The sequence below is a fragment of the Diorhabda sublineata genome, chromosome X (genome assembly GCF_026230105.1).
Source record: "Diorhabda sublineata isolate icDioSubl1.1 chromosome X, icDioSubl1.1, whole genome shotgun sequence".
NCBI classification, from domain to species: domain Eukaryota; kingdom Metazoa; phylum Arthropoda; class Insecta; order Coleoptera; family Chrysomelidae; genus Diorhabda; species Diorhabda sublineata.
The window spans coordinates 23,088,702-23,105,876 of record NC_079485.1 but is presented as its reverse complement, the minus strand read 5'-3'; the positions used below and the strand labels follow the sequence as shown (position 1 = coordinate 23,105,876).

Here is a 17,175-nt window from a genome sequence, read left to right as displayed (position 1 = left end):
AAAATACAATAAAAAGCTAGTAGAACGAGAGACAAAAAAAAGATGGAAGATGAGAGCCGGGCAAACAACGTAATGCGGGTGGTTGCGGGTGGTTTTTTCAATTATAAACTCTATTTGGCTTAGCACAGATTGTTGTGTAATCAGTTTAGCTCGTTACGGGCCGCGAGCACTCGACAGTAAACTACATCGAGGAACAATCTAACTAAAGCAAACCTAAACCTAAACCTTAACTGGAGTAGAATGATTGCATTTCTGAACCGACATTCCATTGTTACATCGTTACTCACAAATATTATTCATCTTGGAATTGTGTATTTCGTTTCTGGAATTGGAAAGCTCCACGCTCTCCCTTTTACTTAATATTCCATATTTATTTAAATTACTTTCGACGATGCTATTACCTATGGCTGTATTATTTAATTAAATTATTAAAATAACATAGTAGTTGGTCTAAAAAATACTTATTGTTTTTATTTATCATTAAATTTTTAATAATTGTTTAAAAGAAAGTATTTGTGTAATGTGGCTTATTCACTAAGGATATTTGGTGGAGTCGCAACTAACTACACTAGAATAGTAAGATATATAAAGTGTTTAGTTTACAACTTCTCAGATTTGCGATTAAAATAAATATAAACCTTAATAAGCACGATCCCCACTTTTAAATGAGATCCTCTCTGATAATGTTTCAGGATAATTATGTTGAAGTCACAACAGTAATCATTTTATACATGTACCATGCGATTATCAAGGGTGAATTGTTTGTGTATATTTTCGATTGAGTTCCCCTTCATTATGTTGTGTTAGTGGACCGCTTACCCCTCACAATCTTAAAACTGTTGAAAATTATTATCCGCTTTTAACTATTGTGTTAATTCGAGGGTTGACTGGAAAGTTATGAACCTTCACCTGAAGATGTCTGATTTGAACAATATAAATTGGCAAATATATTTGCGCTTGTATTAAGGGATTATCACTTAAAAATTCAGCAATTTTAGATGTTTAGTTTCTGTGTGACAATATTTGTTTTTGAGTGGTAATACGCCTATGGTAATGAAGAGAAGTTAGACTCTGTCTACGGAAACCCCGCACCACCATTTACGATCGTAAAATGTTGGGCAGCTCAAATTAAACATGGCCATAAAATTTTGATTGATAACGAATGATCGGAACGACCAAAAACTGCCACAACCATCGAAATCGGAAAAATTCACCAAATGGTACCGATCGACTGTTGGATTAAGGTTAAAGAGATAGAGGCCATCGGCATATTGATAGAAAACATCTGCAATATACTAAAGTATTCGATCCCGGATATTTTTCTAATCTCGGGAATACAGGATTGCATAAAGGCAATCCCGAGATTCCCGAACAAACCAAGATGGCTGCCAAATATCAAACGAGAACGCGTTTCATTTCATGCATTAGTTTTATAAAGTTTCGAGTCCGGGATCCCAGGAACCCGGGACTCGAGATCCCGGGATGTAATCCTCTATTTTTTGCGTCTATTCATAACATCACCACCACACTCCTGAAACTAAAAAATAGGGAAGACTGTGGATTGCAAAAAGGGAAAGAGGTTTGAAAATGAATCTAGACTTTGCTGAAAAATTTGTATATATAGACTTAACAGGAGACGATGTTGGAAAATAAAAATGATTATATAAAAAAAATGTCTTGTTTCTTTGTTAGGTTGGAAACTTTTCAGGTAACCCTCGTATGTCCAGCGATGTAACCGTGGAAGATGTTTCTTCATTTATCAAGTATTTCCAAATAGAAAACAAAAAATAAATTTTAGTACAAATAACACCATCTAAAGTATGTTTACCATACTTACTTTACCTTACAATACATGATTCAAGAAAAAAATGTGATGAATTTAATAATATAGCGTTAATTAATTAACTTAATTTTTATATGACTCACAATGTTAGGTATAGTTTTTTAAAGAAACTTTAAAATTTCATAACAAGAAGCACAAAATATTTATAATTTCACCAAAAGGTGGTGTTACTAATTTGAAAGATGCGGTTAAGAAGTCGCCTCACAGTCAAATGGTTATGGTTACCGATAAAAGTCTGATTGATAAATGTGCAATTTGGCATTTTTGATCATTTTATAATAATATTTCAAATTAAACTTGATTTTAAAAACTTCACAATTTTTCGCGATTAAAATAATTTGTATGAGCCTTTTATAAAAATATGATTTCAAATGTAAAGTACCTGACGACAACTTTAAGTTGTTTAAAAAATTCAAATCTTTACTCTAAAACTATTTTTAGTCTTTACTTTTTTTACTTTAATATCCATAACAATGATACAATTTCACTCAAAGCAGATTTTTCAACTAATTATTAAGAAGTAATAACTAATTTTCTTCCAAATTTCTATATTTATATGTTTACAATATACTTTTTCAACTTTCTCATTATCAGCATCTATTATTCAAATGATTTTTCAAAGATTTTTTTATTTGATAAAATGGCAATAAAAATTAGTTGAAACTAATATTTTTCGAAAAATGAGAAGCAGGAAATAAAAAAAAATAATAAAAAATGCGTGAAGTATATATCCTTGGTTTCAATGAATAAAATCATTTTATCACTTTTTTAGTAATCCTAAATGTTTTTTTTATTATTTTAATTATAATACATAGAGAAGGATCTAGAAAGTTAACATCGTTAGTAAATATCACTTACCAAATGTGTATTAGACCTTGAAACAATTCATTAGTTGACACCACACTATAATGCAATTGCATTTTCGACTTTAGTGAATAAACTAACAATAATCGCACGTCGTTCATAATATTACGACGAAACTGAATCAAAAATATATATTTTCCTTTGTCTAAACCTATGAGTCAGTTTAATATATACATACATCTGTTATACATAGTAGAGGGTATATACCGAATGTCCTTTCAACACTAAAAAAAATCCATTTTATTTAAGATCGTAGTTTATACAAATTATGTACTTGTTTTTAAGGGTTATACTTTACATTAAAATATTCAACATAATAAATATATTGAAGTTTCTAATAGCGTGCAAAAATAGAAATTAGGGCTATAACCCTAAAATACTACGTTGGATGTACGCCATGATTGTTAGACGCATCATCACATTTGTGATAGTCTGGTATACCAAAATAACTTTCAGTATTATGAGGAAATCCACTGATAACGTACAAAGATTGTGTGTAACACCGTAGATAAGAAAACGTGCTCAACTAAAGTCTTAGAGATCTCACAGGTGATAGCTAGATTAACCCATTCTCAGGATATCTAAGGAAGGTACAGGTCATGAGATAATTAGAAAACAGAAAGCGTTTACCATGAGGTTACGGAGATAGAAGTATATTTGAACGGTACACAGATGGTTTGACAGAAGCTGGCGTTGGTACTAAACGCTCAGTACTGTTAGGATCATGCACATGATATTTACAAAAAATAAATATTGACCTCTTACTTTTTATTTGGGAATTTTTCGAAACGAGTATGAAAACTTTTTGTAACATAATTTTATACATTGGCATCGAATTATAAGTCAAGATCAGCATGCGAGATTTGTTTATTGGTCTGTGACTTTGATCATAGTCACGTGACAATTTGGAGAGTCTAGCTCAGCTGGGATTAAAAACAATTTCGTTACGTATTTTTTATTGATCTTTGCTATTTTTCATAAAATTAATATTTTCGTAATTTATGTATATATTTATAAAATAAGTTACTATTCTTGTTGGTTAACCTTATTGGTTAATTGTCACATTTTGTTGTCCATTAGGTAATACCCGAAATATGTCGCTTAGATAAGCCAACCTAAATATGTAAATTCTAGAAGACTGAACTAATATCATATTATAATTTAATTTGATAAAAGTAAAAAATAACCCGTAATTTAAGACCTTTTGTGGCAGCAACTACGTATAAATAAAATGAAAAGTGGGAAAAGATTAATCTTTCCTAAGCAGTATGTTTCTAGAATCCACAAACGCAGGAATTGTTCCTTGGGGATCTCATATAATAAAAGCAATCCTTCGAAGTGAAAAAAATATTGTTAAAGCCGTCAGTTAAAAAATGAAATCTAATTTATCAGATTTTTCTGTTTGAGTAGAACCAGGCAAAGTGCTAGTAAAAATCCATCATGCGAATAAAAGAAATATAGAAACTAATTGAAAAATTAGATATGTTACATTTTCAAATAATGATAAGAATGTTTTCTGAGATTTATAGTAAATAAATAATATGCTAAATTGGAACATGGTCAAAATATATATCTAAACAAAATGAAGTGCTTATGAGACAGGTAGACGCTGTATCTTATGAACCATATTTCCCTGTACTATAATCAAATGATATATTGGATAAGTCTGCTCTACTGATTGGTTCCGGTTGTTTACGGTTTCAATTAAAATGGTTTTTCTGATTTATTCAAATGGTTGTATGAGGACGTCTTGTGCTATAAAGGTAATGACAAAATCTGTTAATTTTCTTCAAAGAAGTTGTTAAAAATGTTGAAAAAGAAATTTATCTATACGTAATTCTTTTATATGAATTTTGTGAAAAGTGTTCAAGAAACCAATTAACTACATACCTAATCCCTAACATCAGATTGCTTATAGCACAGTGAAAATATAATGATTGACAAAGGTGAATACCCTTATCGCTTCAATTTTAATAATAATTTGTAGGCATATTGAGTGCTTCCTACTTAATGAATGATTAGAATTTTAGCTTTTTAAAACAACTTACCGAGTAAGCTATCTCTGATGCATGTGTTAAAATTTAAGAAAAATTTTTAGAGTTTGAAATACAAATTTGAAATTAATTTTTGAGATGAATAACTATGATCAAACGAATGAGACTGAAAATCTGATTTTACAAGAAGCCCCGTTTCAATAAACAATTTCCAATACTTTTTTGACTTGTATTAGTTTGGGCTGATAGCTTCTTCTAACAACCTTGTGATTTTCAAAATGCAAAACTTAAGGATGGATAATCCTTATAAACTTCTTAGATTATCTCATTTTTTTCTTTGTTTTTTAGCTGTAGTAAGATAAATTTGTAAAATCAATAACAGTTCGTGTTCCTTTCCATGATGTAATTCTTATAAAAAGTAACCAGTGACGATAATCATATTTCAAAATATATTAGAAGTAGTCAGTAATAGGATCTCAGGTTTTCAGATAATACCTTGTAGATGTATTACATTTAGACTCTTATAGTTTTTGTAAGAATGAAAATCAATTAGACTTCCGAACCCACCTTACTGAAGTATATTTTTTGAAGAGTTGGATGCTGAAAGGCTATGGATGTTACATACATTTAGAAGTTCCTTCTATTACATGTTAAAATCCCGGATAATCTTCTTCGCGTCTCTGGGTAGTACAATAATAGCAATAATTGAAGCGCTAGGGTATTATTGCACATGAATACACTTTAGCTTACGTAATGGTATTTACAGTGATTGAAAACATGTTCATCGGCCGTTCCTCGGTTTAGGATACCATCGGGAAAATAATATTGGCTATTGGATATTAGTCTGTGGGAAACTTCCCAATTTTTATCAAATTATAAAGTAGAGCTTTTAAAAATAGCTACACATTTGTAATTTGGAAACAAATATGTTTCCAGCATAGTTCACATTTCAAATAATTTCGTGATAATTTGCAGAAAATGCATACGAATTTCACGACAAAAATTTTGAAATCACTTGGTATATAACAAGAAAAAAACATTCTAGTTTCTAATTATATGAAGAGTACAATTGTATTAGAAACAAAAGTTTAAAGCAACCGTGACTATGAGGAAAATTTGTGAAATTAAAGGAATACACAGTTAGTGAGCGAATGGTACAGCATTGGTTCAATGGTTTTAATAGTGAAAATTTGGAGCTTAAAGTTCGTTCGCGCCCAGGTCGTCCATCTGAGTAAGATACTGAGAATACAAAGGAAGGAGTAGGAAACTACCTTAGTGCCAACTCGCCGATTATTGGACTCCTTTAGACTTTCCAAAGATACCATATATCGCTAGTTGTCGAATATTTCCACATGACTTATACGAGATTCAAGCGAAATGTTGCGTCCAGTAGAGGTGTGTAAACAGCTCTTTGCCTTGCCAAAAGATGATCGTTGTATTAGCAAGTAATCGTGGATACTTGTGATGAAAAATAAATGTATCTCAACAACTTGAAGATGGAAAATCAGTGGTTAGACAAATGACAATTACCAGAACCCATGACAAAGAGACTAGAGTAGAAAACCTTATGTCTGTGTGTGTCTGGTGGAGGTTTAGTGAACTTCAAAATCATTTTAGATGGTCGAGCTATCCATGTCGAGAGATATATAGGGGACAGCTGACGCGAATGTCCGAGGTTTTATCGGAGAAATGTCAAGCATTTCCTCCGGACTTTGCACCGTCAGATCACTGTTTAATCAAATCCATTGCGAAATTCTTGCGTGAGAATAAGTTGAATCCAAAGGAGATATTAAAAATGCTATACGACATTGCAACTTTCCATCAAGAGCTCACAGCAATACCATATTTTTGTTTAACTGTTGGTTTTTCATATACCTGAAGATAATGTGTACAATTTGTTTTAAGACATGACATTTACCAATTGAAAGTGTTTGTAATTGATAAGGAATGAAAAATTTGGTATTTGTCAGTCATGTACAACTTTATACACATTAAAAGGATCCATGAAAATGACAGCGCTACCACTTTATATCATATTCTATACATATATAATTTGGCTTTCTCATCGTTATTGTTTTCCTATTGTAATTTCATTTTTCAAGAGCATATTTCTCCTGCTATAACTTTGTCATGATATTTTATACATCATCTCCAAACCATCTTCTCTAGACTTCTTATCATATATCTAACATATTCATATAAAATGCTACAGTTGGCTAATGAAAATGATTCTTTGTATACACAGCCACACTACCCAGGCTCTCCAATCATTGAATAGAAGTTTTTTAAAGTCAAAGTTAAAGTTACTTATCTACAGAAGTCACCGATTGATTTATAACAACAAAAGAATGCGATCAAGTCAATACCATAATTCAAACATGATCGTTGGTGCAACTCTGCAATACCAGTATTTCAGCATTTAAGCCTACGAAGATATAATTTTCTGATCCTAATGCTTTTCCTAAATACTTTTTTAGCATTTTCATGTATCGGTTGGAAATACCAAATACTTCTTTTGTGGTTTCACAAGAAAAAACGCCAACAAAACGTCTTCTTCTTCATCGGAATGTAAAGAAGAGTTAAATCTATTAAAAAATGTTCCTTTGAAAATGACAGCACTTGTACTAAATGTCACGAATCTTATTAACATACGAAGAAGAAATCTGTTTGCAGTGTTTTGTCTACTTGCATGATTGTCAGGTTTACTATAAATAAAAAAACTTAGTTCACGTTTGGGTTAATATAATAGATATATTAGATATTCAATTGATGTCATTAGTTACAAATTGTTGTGAATGGTTGAAACTATTTGAAATAATTAGCATAAATAAGTAGTTAGTTTTCTATATTTATCGTTTGAAAGATTACATTGTTACGAAATTGTTGTTATGTAGAGGCATCTTACTAAATAATAGTTGGTGGTAGTTGTTGAGTTGAGTTATTAATATTGAGAAGATGAGATATCGAATAAAAGTGATTCAGACTATTTGATTATTCTGAACTAAAACCAGAAATGAGTACAATTTTTTTCTAGTGCGATTCTAGAGTCTATTTGGTTGTTCAAATAACCTGTTTTGGCACAAACATCAACAAGAAACTGACTATATTATATTTCAGTTTAAATATATTCAAATATTTCTATTAAAAGAAAAAAAAATAAATGTTGATTTACTGTTTTAATTACTCATAAGTGTGTGCCATAGACACAAAAATCAATAGGGTTAAGACCTTTAACTTGGAGCGAGTAAATATATTGGAATATTTCTACTAAAGAAAATTAAGGTTTAAATATTGATTTATCGATTACTCATAAATGTAATCCATAAACAAAAGGCAATAGGATTAAGGCTAGGAACTTAGAGCGACAAATCTATAAACATTAGCACGCTTCATAGTCCATTATCTAGGGTACTGCTTAAAAAGATGTTATCTACATAACATTTTTGATATAATTATTTTAAGGGTCATTATGTAATAACTATATATTTAACTTGATTTCGAGGTTTTTTGAATTAATTTTTGTGCAAAGAATTTTGATGATGAAAAAGCAACTACACGGAAACAAATCACAACAAATCGTTATTTTCACTAAAGTAGTTTAAGCTCACTGACTATTTACTGTGTATATGTATTCTATTAAAATTGTTTTAGCGTTCTGTTTTTCCATCAATATAAAAATAGAAGAATATTAGTTTCGGTATTGCTTATATATGATAAGACAAATCTGTTTTATACGGGTATTAACACTAGTCTCGACATTTGTAATAAAAAATAACATCATACAGCTCAAGAAATAACAACCATTTATTAACTGTATCCACTGAATATGTATCAAAACTAAAGAATAGCAATAAATCCAAGAAACAGAGTTTTCAAAAAATCATTAATTTGTGGCATAAGTATTCATCCAATCCATCCAGTGTCGTATCATAAAAAGATCCATCATAAACTGTGTGTGGGGCCACTGTTTATGAATTTCTGCGGATGTCTGTGCCTCTCCCACTGGAGCTATATGTCTCTGTTTTTTCTACTTCTCACAGCTTAAGATGTTTTGCGGGTAAAGGATTTCCACTGCAGTTTTGGGTTGCTCTCAGTAGAATTGTGGCTTCAAGCTTATCTGGCTTATGTAAGTGCCACCTGTTGTAATAAAGAAACCTCCTATCACTAAGAATGGTCGAAGTTGTAATATTGATTGCTTGGAAAGTCTCTTTGCAATCCTTTTGCTCGTCCTCACCTTAGTGTCAACAGAGCTAGAGAATCCTCCGGGCATCGCTGGCTTTGAAGCCTCTTCCACTATTTTGACTCCCTAAAACTTTCCTCTGTGTGTTAATTAGGTTTGACTTATAAAGGGTTTGACTTTTCTGCAGCCATATCATTGGAGACATGTATCTTTGTTTTTCTCTTTCTCACAGCGTTTTGCGAGTAAAGGATTTCCACTACAGTTTCGGATCCTTTCGACGGAAGAGCGGAATCAAGCTTATCTGGCTTATCATTTTTAAATAACAAAAATAACTTGGTTGAAGGTGCTAGAAGGTCAAATTCTCATGTTGATTTCTAGTTCTTCTTAATGAATTAAGAAAATCACGCCAGAAACACTTGAATTAGTAAAACTGTACTATCAAAATAATTAACGTGCTAGTATTCTTGTTATCCAAAACCACGTCGTTGAAGAAACTATATGAAACAAAAAATATTATCGCCAGCGTCCTATCAGGAATGACCCTGTACTTAATGATGTCTGGTATATCAAGTAGTAGTGTATAGCGTGGTGTATAAAAAACATAAATTATATCTGGACAAGATGATAATGGTTCCTGAATTGCAAGAAGATGATCCAGATCGATGTTAACAATTTTGCAAAAATTTCACTCAACGTTGTAATTACGACGCATGTTTTTCCGCTGAAAATACATTTATGATGAACAGTGAAATCAAGCCTACCGTAACACAACTAATATTTGTTACTATGTTTTATAGCACAGTGCTTGACATTTGCTAAGAATCATGAGCATTGATAAAAATTTCTCACGTTTCTTTTTTTCTATAGTTCTAAACAAAGCAAATTTTACAATGAAAACTAGCACACACACTAGCACATAAACCAACTTTTATGCAAATGGTGAATCGAAACTGATGCAATAAGAAAACATAATAACAGAGTTACCCGAAGTGTTAAATTCAAGCAAAAAAAGAAATACAGAAAGACAAATTTCGTTTATTATGTACTAACAACAAAGCCATTATATAGTGTTCCCCTTTTTTGCTGCGATACTGGGGATCCCAGTGTTTACAGCTGATCTATTAATACCACTCCTTTTAGAAAGTTCAGAATGTAGGATGGCTGTGGCTGCCAGAGATCTTCGTCTTTTATGTCATTTGCTCCCAGGTGTAGTGCTCTAGAGTTAGGTAGTGTCACACACTTCGAGAAAATGTGGGTAGAGGTTTCTTCCTTTGCTACGTCTAGTGTCTTCAGGGGTACATTGATACTAACAGGACTCCTGTTAGTATTAGTAGATTATTTTTACTTAGGCCAATACGTTCAGCAGATCTTCTCTGGTTATAGTTTTCCAGGAGAGTCTATGCCTATCTCAGCCCCTGTAGATTTCCCAGTAATTGGTTTTACCCCTATCTATCTTCTTTCCTAAAGCTTTCTTTATTATTCTGTACCTGACGCTACAGAGGGGTTCAAACCCTATAAAGGATTTGTTTGCTCCTACTTTAGCGAGTCTGTCAGCTATTTCGTTTTCCTCCATTCCGGCGTGTCCCGGAATCCATTGCAGGGTGACTTTACTTTTCTTGCTTCACACATTTAATTTGTCCAGACCTTTCTAAACTAGTTTGTAGTTTATGATATTGGAGTTTAGAGGTTTAATGGCTGCTTGGTTATCGGACAGGATGATGATTTCCTGTTTACGATAAATCCTATCAAATTGAACTAGACACAATTTTAAATACAGGATTCTCGGCTTGAAAAATGTTTGGTGTGTTTCTCAGGATTTGAGTGTTTGGTTCTAGGCCTGACACTTCTATTTCAGTTCTGTCTGCCGTTCTAGAGCCATCCGTGTACCATTTGATGGCATATCTGTTCATTTCTCGTATGATTTTTTTATCCTACCAGCTTCTAGAGCTCAATATTGAGGTGATTTTTTTTCAAACTTTTTTTGGTACTTCGTCCTGAGGCATTACCCAGGGGTCTGGTCATTTTTCAAGAACGGTTTTACCTTGTTAATTTAGTCTCTGAAGATTGTTCGTTTCTTTTTTTCGGCATGCTTTCCAATACTATATGAAGAGGTGGGAGAAAGCCTATATACGCCCTGGATATGAGATTACTATGATTGTTTGTTATCTTGCAATTTATTTTGTTTTGTATATATTTACGTATTATGTACACTATAGTGTATATTTTAATTTGTATCAATTTCTTTTATGCCTGTAGTAATTGAATGCACCCTGTACTTTGTTCGCATAGTATATCAGAGATAATACTAATTTGGAATTCTTCCTCTTTTAACGGAGAAAGAGACTTTTTTGTAATCAACACTATCGCCACTCGAGAAGATTGTAAGATTAAAATATAGAAATCCTTAAAAAACAGTATTTATGTTTTACATTTTTGAAGGAAAGCGTCGAGATGTATCTAAAGCTCTATTGGTCAATTATCAAGGGCTGGAAACATTTCTCTACTGTCAATGCTGTTCCAAATTTTCTATTGGATAAAACAGAGGGTTGAAGTGTAAACACAGCCCCTAGTCAGTGTTCAAGGCGGAGCTTTCAAAGTGTGATTTCCCTTGTAACAAAAACTCTCATTTCCTGTCTAAGGGTTGTCTAGTTAACAACTTTTGGCAATTTGAAGTTTTTTTGTTGTGTTAGTACATGTGAGCTTTGACAATTTTTGGGATTTACGTTCGGATTGTGACGAAACAGTGACAGTAAGTGATATTCAATTTTTATATTTGTTAGATAATTTAAGTCAAAAGTTGAATTATATAATATGGGACTATTTTAACACGTGAAATATAATATAGTGAAATAATTATTATTCCATACACAGGATTTATTCGACAGTGATGAAATCCCTGTATGTGATGATCAAACTAGTTTTTCTTTTAAATATACACTGCCGGTCAAAAGTTTAAGACCACATTAAAACAACATAATTATCTATCAATTATAATGAAATAAAAAAAATAAATAAAAAAAAATGTCTAACTACATATTCTATTGTTAATATCGAATATCTAAAGAAGTCAATCTTTTATTTACTTCCAAGTTGTTGTTACTGAACACACTGTTCACACTATCCCCACACCAACTCTCACAATTGCCTTATCTGACGCGCGTTTCGATAACCTAGTTCAGTCTTCAGTCTCTGAAGATGATAACTTTGTTATCGAAACGCGCGTCAACAGAAAAAGTAATGTAATCGTCCTCTTTATAGAATTAGAGACTAGTCTTAACAAGGTACGATAGATATCATAAAACTCTGCTTATATCTGTCGCCTTATTTAATTAATTTTCGTAATCACATCTCTAATTTTAACAGGATTCAAACTCGGCTTTTCTATGAGCCGTTTTAGGATAAGTGGAATGAAACATAATCTCGAATGAAACGACTAACACGTACTCTTATTTTTTAATGAATAAGGCTTGTAGTAAGTCGGCAAGTTTGCTTTCTGAATATATAGATACTATATGAGCCTGAAGTTTGAAATAAATTCAATAGTTTTATTATGTTTAAAGAATTATGTCCAATCGCGAAAAATGATAATATATACAGGTTGTCCTAGCATGACTCGACAGGATTGTCGATTATGGAGCGGATAAGAATCCACCTTGAATACGAAAAGGCCATTCTTAACGCCTAGAAAACGTGGATATTTGGTAGGGAGTGTAGGAAATCGAGATATAGGATCAAGATCGCGCGCCTTGCCATTTCGCAAAACCTATTCGTGATTAGTTTGATGTTATATTTCCATACAAATTGATAGGTAGAAGGGGATCTATCGATAAATTTAGGACTGAAAGTACGAATAAGAAACGAGTACATAAATCTCGCTCATTACAAGTCATTAGAAATGCCCAAACAAATTTCGGGTATTTCGAAATAGTCAAAGGGCAGGCAACACTATGAACTTTTGATTTGTTGAAATAATTAAATTCTATTATTTGGTTACTTAAAAAGCAATCAAAATAATTTAAAAAATTAACGATATCTATAAATTGGTAGGCCCTTTATACTAAGCATTATTCAACAAAGTTTTTTTTTGTAAACTTCTTAATGCTTCTTCTTCGTTAATAAATTATCAATGATTAGGTCTCTTGAGAATAATGTATTTTCTAACTTATATAGAAAATATTTTCGAAATTTCAATCTAATTTCGGTCTTGATCAAAATATACTCTAATAGTAACAACCTGTCAATTGATAATAAAACAAAGTCCTTTAACGATACGATTTTGTATTCTTAAATATCACTGCTCAAATTCCAATTTGCGAGGGAGACCCACCCTCAATTCTAATTATATAAAGTTATATTATAATATAAAATTAAATGAGTTTTACTTCAATTGTCCGGGTCATTTTCATCATTAATATATTGTATGTATATAAATCATTTCTAAAAAATTTCTTCTTCTATTTGACTTTGTTTCAAATCTATGAATTTTTATAATTGATGTATGTTTTCTGCTGTTCCATGGTTTATTATTGCAGTTTTTTTCTAAATTGATATCTTCCCAATTTATTTTAATGATATTAAGGTGTCTGTGTGTGATGTTTAGGATCTATCTTGTTTTTTATTAATTGTAATATTTGTTTATCTCTCTTTTGAAAGTTATTTATCATTTCTTTGGGATGATTATTCTCTCTTAATGCAGTTGTAATTGTATTATGTAAATTGCAATAGTATTATGTACATATATATGAATAATTCAAACTGTTGATTGTTTGTTCTTCGTATATTAAAACCTTATTATCATATAATTATTTGACATGAATCACATACGTTATGTCATAAAAGTGGGTATCTTCCACTTTATCAAAGAAATATATGGAAAAAAGAGTTTATTATTATATATAAAATAAATCAGACTCAAAATATTATTAAAGTAAAATTCGAAGAAATCATAGCAACTAACAAGAAAAAACAGGATCCAAACTATAAGAACAATTTATATGAAAATTTCAAATAATAATGTTTTTGATTTTTATCTCTAGAAAAAAATTTTTTTCGGTTCCCTTTTTTTCGTCCCAAAAAAATTTTTTTTAATTTAAAATATTAATTTTTTTACCTTACTAGGACTTAATATAGAAAAAGCACATAAATTCTCATGTCAAAATACGGCTTTTTTTAAAAAAGTCGGTGGGCTTTTAGTTCATTGAAATCTTCATTTTTTGTTGGTGTAAACAATATACATTACTGAGTTAAATTATTTCAAAAAAGCAAAAAAAACTCAAACCCGAAAAATATTTTTAATTATGTACAATTTGTAGCTATTTCTTAAAATTATACAGTATAAAATTTCAATAAATAAACTTGTATATAATGACACTGACAATTTGCGTATTTATATTAATCAATCACCTACATCATGAATATTCAAATAAAAATAAAATCAAACACAAATCTGTTTTAACAAGAAAAATTAATTTTTCCTTAGTTTTTACATCTGAAAAATATGTAGCAGCCTTCAATCGAATTATTTGTAGTTGTATTAAAATTTACAAAAAGAACCTATAAATTTTACTTAAATGATTTTTGTTCTAATGAATGTGAACCATTTCTAAAAACTCTCTTTTTCGTGTATTAGATTCCGTTCCAAAAATTTTTGAATCATTGCATTTATGCTTTTTATTAATTATAAGAAAACTAATTTTGAAACAGAAGAGACCTAAAATTAAGACGATTTGGAAACATAAACATATATAGAAGGTCTATGGAAAAAGAAATATTTATTTGAAACATCAAAAAGTAGAGATTTCACCGCACAAATAAAAATATTTTGACGTGATAATTTTCGATCAAAAATTAGGGTGCTTTTCCGATTTTTCATGTCAATATAATGTGAAAATATTTCAAATAAAAAAAACAAAGTGTGTTTAGAACAAGTTTTCACCAAGATTTTCACCATTTTCGTTATATTCCCTTCTTTACCCAATGGGTTTCATCCTACTAATTTTTTTTTATGTCAAAAACTGTCGACCCTGGTCAAAAATCCACTTTCCGAAGTATTCATATGAAATATATTTTCAATAACTCGAATAAAAATATTTTGATTATTTCTCAATAATAATTATCAACAAAAATTCATCATAATTGGTGTACCTATGAACAGTTTGAAAAAATTGAAATTTTAATTCTGATTACATTAAAGAGGTATTGAAAAATTAGTCAAATGAAATAATTAATATTTACCTTTTGAAATACATATTATGAAAATCCCAAAACTTTCTGCTAAATTGTTGTTAAAATGTAGAGAATAATCACACACACCATTATCCGGCATAAAAAACAGCTGACCCGAACAAGGTACTTTCATTAACGATGACTCGAAATTAGCTGCTTGTTTGTTGCACAAATAATACTTGAAGTAGTCTGTTTTTTGTCTCTCTTTTTGTTATAATGCGATGTTAGTTTTTTTTCCTTGGGACGTTATATATATATTTTTTTAATTCTTGCTACATATCCTAAATGAGAATAAGTAAAAACGGTATGCTGATAAATAAATATGTTATGTATGTAATTTAGTTAATATATCAACACATAGCTCGTAATAATGTTTACAATTTTAAAACAAAATAAACAGAATAGGAAATATTTCAACATAGAATATTCAACATTTGGCTCAAGGAACACTAAGAGTAGTTGTCAGGCTCAGATTATGTTCTATAACAAATGCGCTTTTCGTTTTCCATTCATAGTTTTTTTTCCACTCCTTCCTTCGATACTACATAAGATTCAAAATGTAACTTTTATTTAAGATTTTTCAAACTGAACTTTTCAGATGAATATTTTATGAAAAATCTGTTCATGCACTTCATTATTGTGTTTCTACTAAGAAAACAATTTATTTGCTTGGATTTCATCTTTAACTGAGTTTTGTGTATGTAATATGGCTTCTCTAGATTAATTTATAGACTTCAACATTACTTGTGTTTTTTATATACAGCAAATAGAAGGTAGATAGGAGCAAAACGAATTATTGGGACAATCTACAGGAGCTGAGACAGGCTAAGACTCTCCTGGGAAACTATATGCAGAGATCTCCTGAATGTGTCAACATGAATAAGAACAATCTACGAATAGTAACAGTAGTTCTATCGGGCACTCTCGTTTCAACAAACACCTGAAAACTCTAGACTTAGCAGATAATGCGAAAATTTTGTTGCACAAAGGAGGAAGCCTCTATCCACATTTTCTCGAAGTGTGAAACACTATGTAACTCTACAGCACTACACCTAGGAGCGAAGAAATAGAAGACGAAGATCTTGGCAGCTACGGCTATCCCACATTCTGGATTTTCTAAAAGGAGTGGGATTAACTAGAAAATACGTAAACCATTTTTCAGACACCGTCGTTAGCAATAAACATATGTGCTCATTGCAAATTGCTGTTGGTTTATTCCACGTCGAAGGTCATGAAGAATCATAGCACGGAAATGTTCGTGATATAACTCAGCGTACTTCGTCTTGTCCATTATATCGAGTGATACATAAGAAAAAAACCATTCATCTTATATATTATGGAATGAAATTTAAAAATAATATCCGCTAGAAAAAAATATTTTATATATTATATTATATTTTGTTTTAAGGATAAAATTATTGAAACCAAGGATGTCTGAAACTCCCCAGCCTGGCGTTGCAAAGAAAGAATTGACGCCGAAACCAAATCAGGTAAGTCTGATATGTCAATAAAATGAATGTCAAAATATTCGCAATTTTACATTTCAGTCCCTTAGAGGATCCTCTATCATTTTTTTTCTTCACCGCAAGTAAAACTAAACAGCATTGTTAGTTGAGTAAAGTTGTGACCAAGTCTATTAGTTTGGGTGAAATAGGGCAATTGTACAGTAATGAATCTGTCAAACTCAATCTTGTAGTTTGCTGATACAATATAAGGGAATAATGATTTTAGAGGTTGTACTTCTATATTCTAACAATATTGATACGATGTATTTTAACTTATTTGCCGACTATTAATATTTGTCTAACGAGTGTTTTATTATATTCTATGGTATTAATAAATTTCTTTCTGAATAAAAGTAGTAATTTACCCATGTAAAAGTTTCAGGTTTCGACAGTTGTCCTCTATGGAGTACCAATTGTGTCATTAGTTATTGAAAACCAAGAGAGATTGTGTTTAGCCCAGATATCTAATACCTTATTGAAACAGTTCAGTTATAACGAAATACACAATCGTCGTGTAGCTCTAGGTGAGATGAATAATATTTAAACTGAAAGGAATATTTAGTT

The 17,175-nt window shown here is 30.9% G+C and overlaps 1 protein-coding gene across 1 annotated transcript in view; it reads left to right on the top strand.

Annotated features, from left to right (window-relative positions):
- LOC130451061 (uncharacterized) overlaps positions 1 to 17,175 on the top strand; it is a 45,489-nt gene that overhangs the window by 3,920 nt on the left and 24,394 nt on the right. The window contains exons 2-3 of the mRNA XM_056789859.1: positions 16,515 to 16,596; positions 16,994 to 17,135. Of these exons, the coding sequence (XP_056645837.1) occupies positions 16,515 to 16,596; positions 16,994 to 17,135 (224 nt within the window). The remainder of the gene's footprint in view (positions 1 to 16,514; positions 16,597 to 16,993; positions 17,136 to 17,175) is intronic.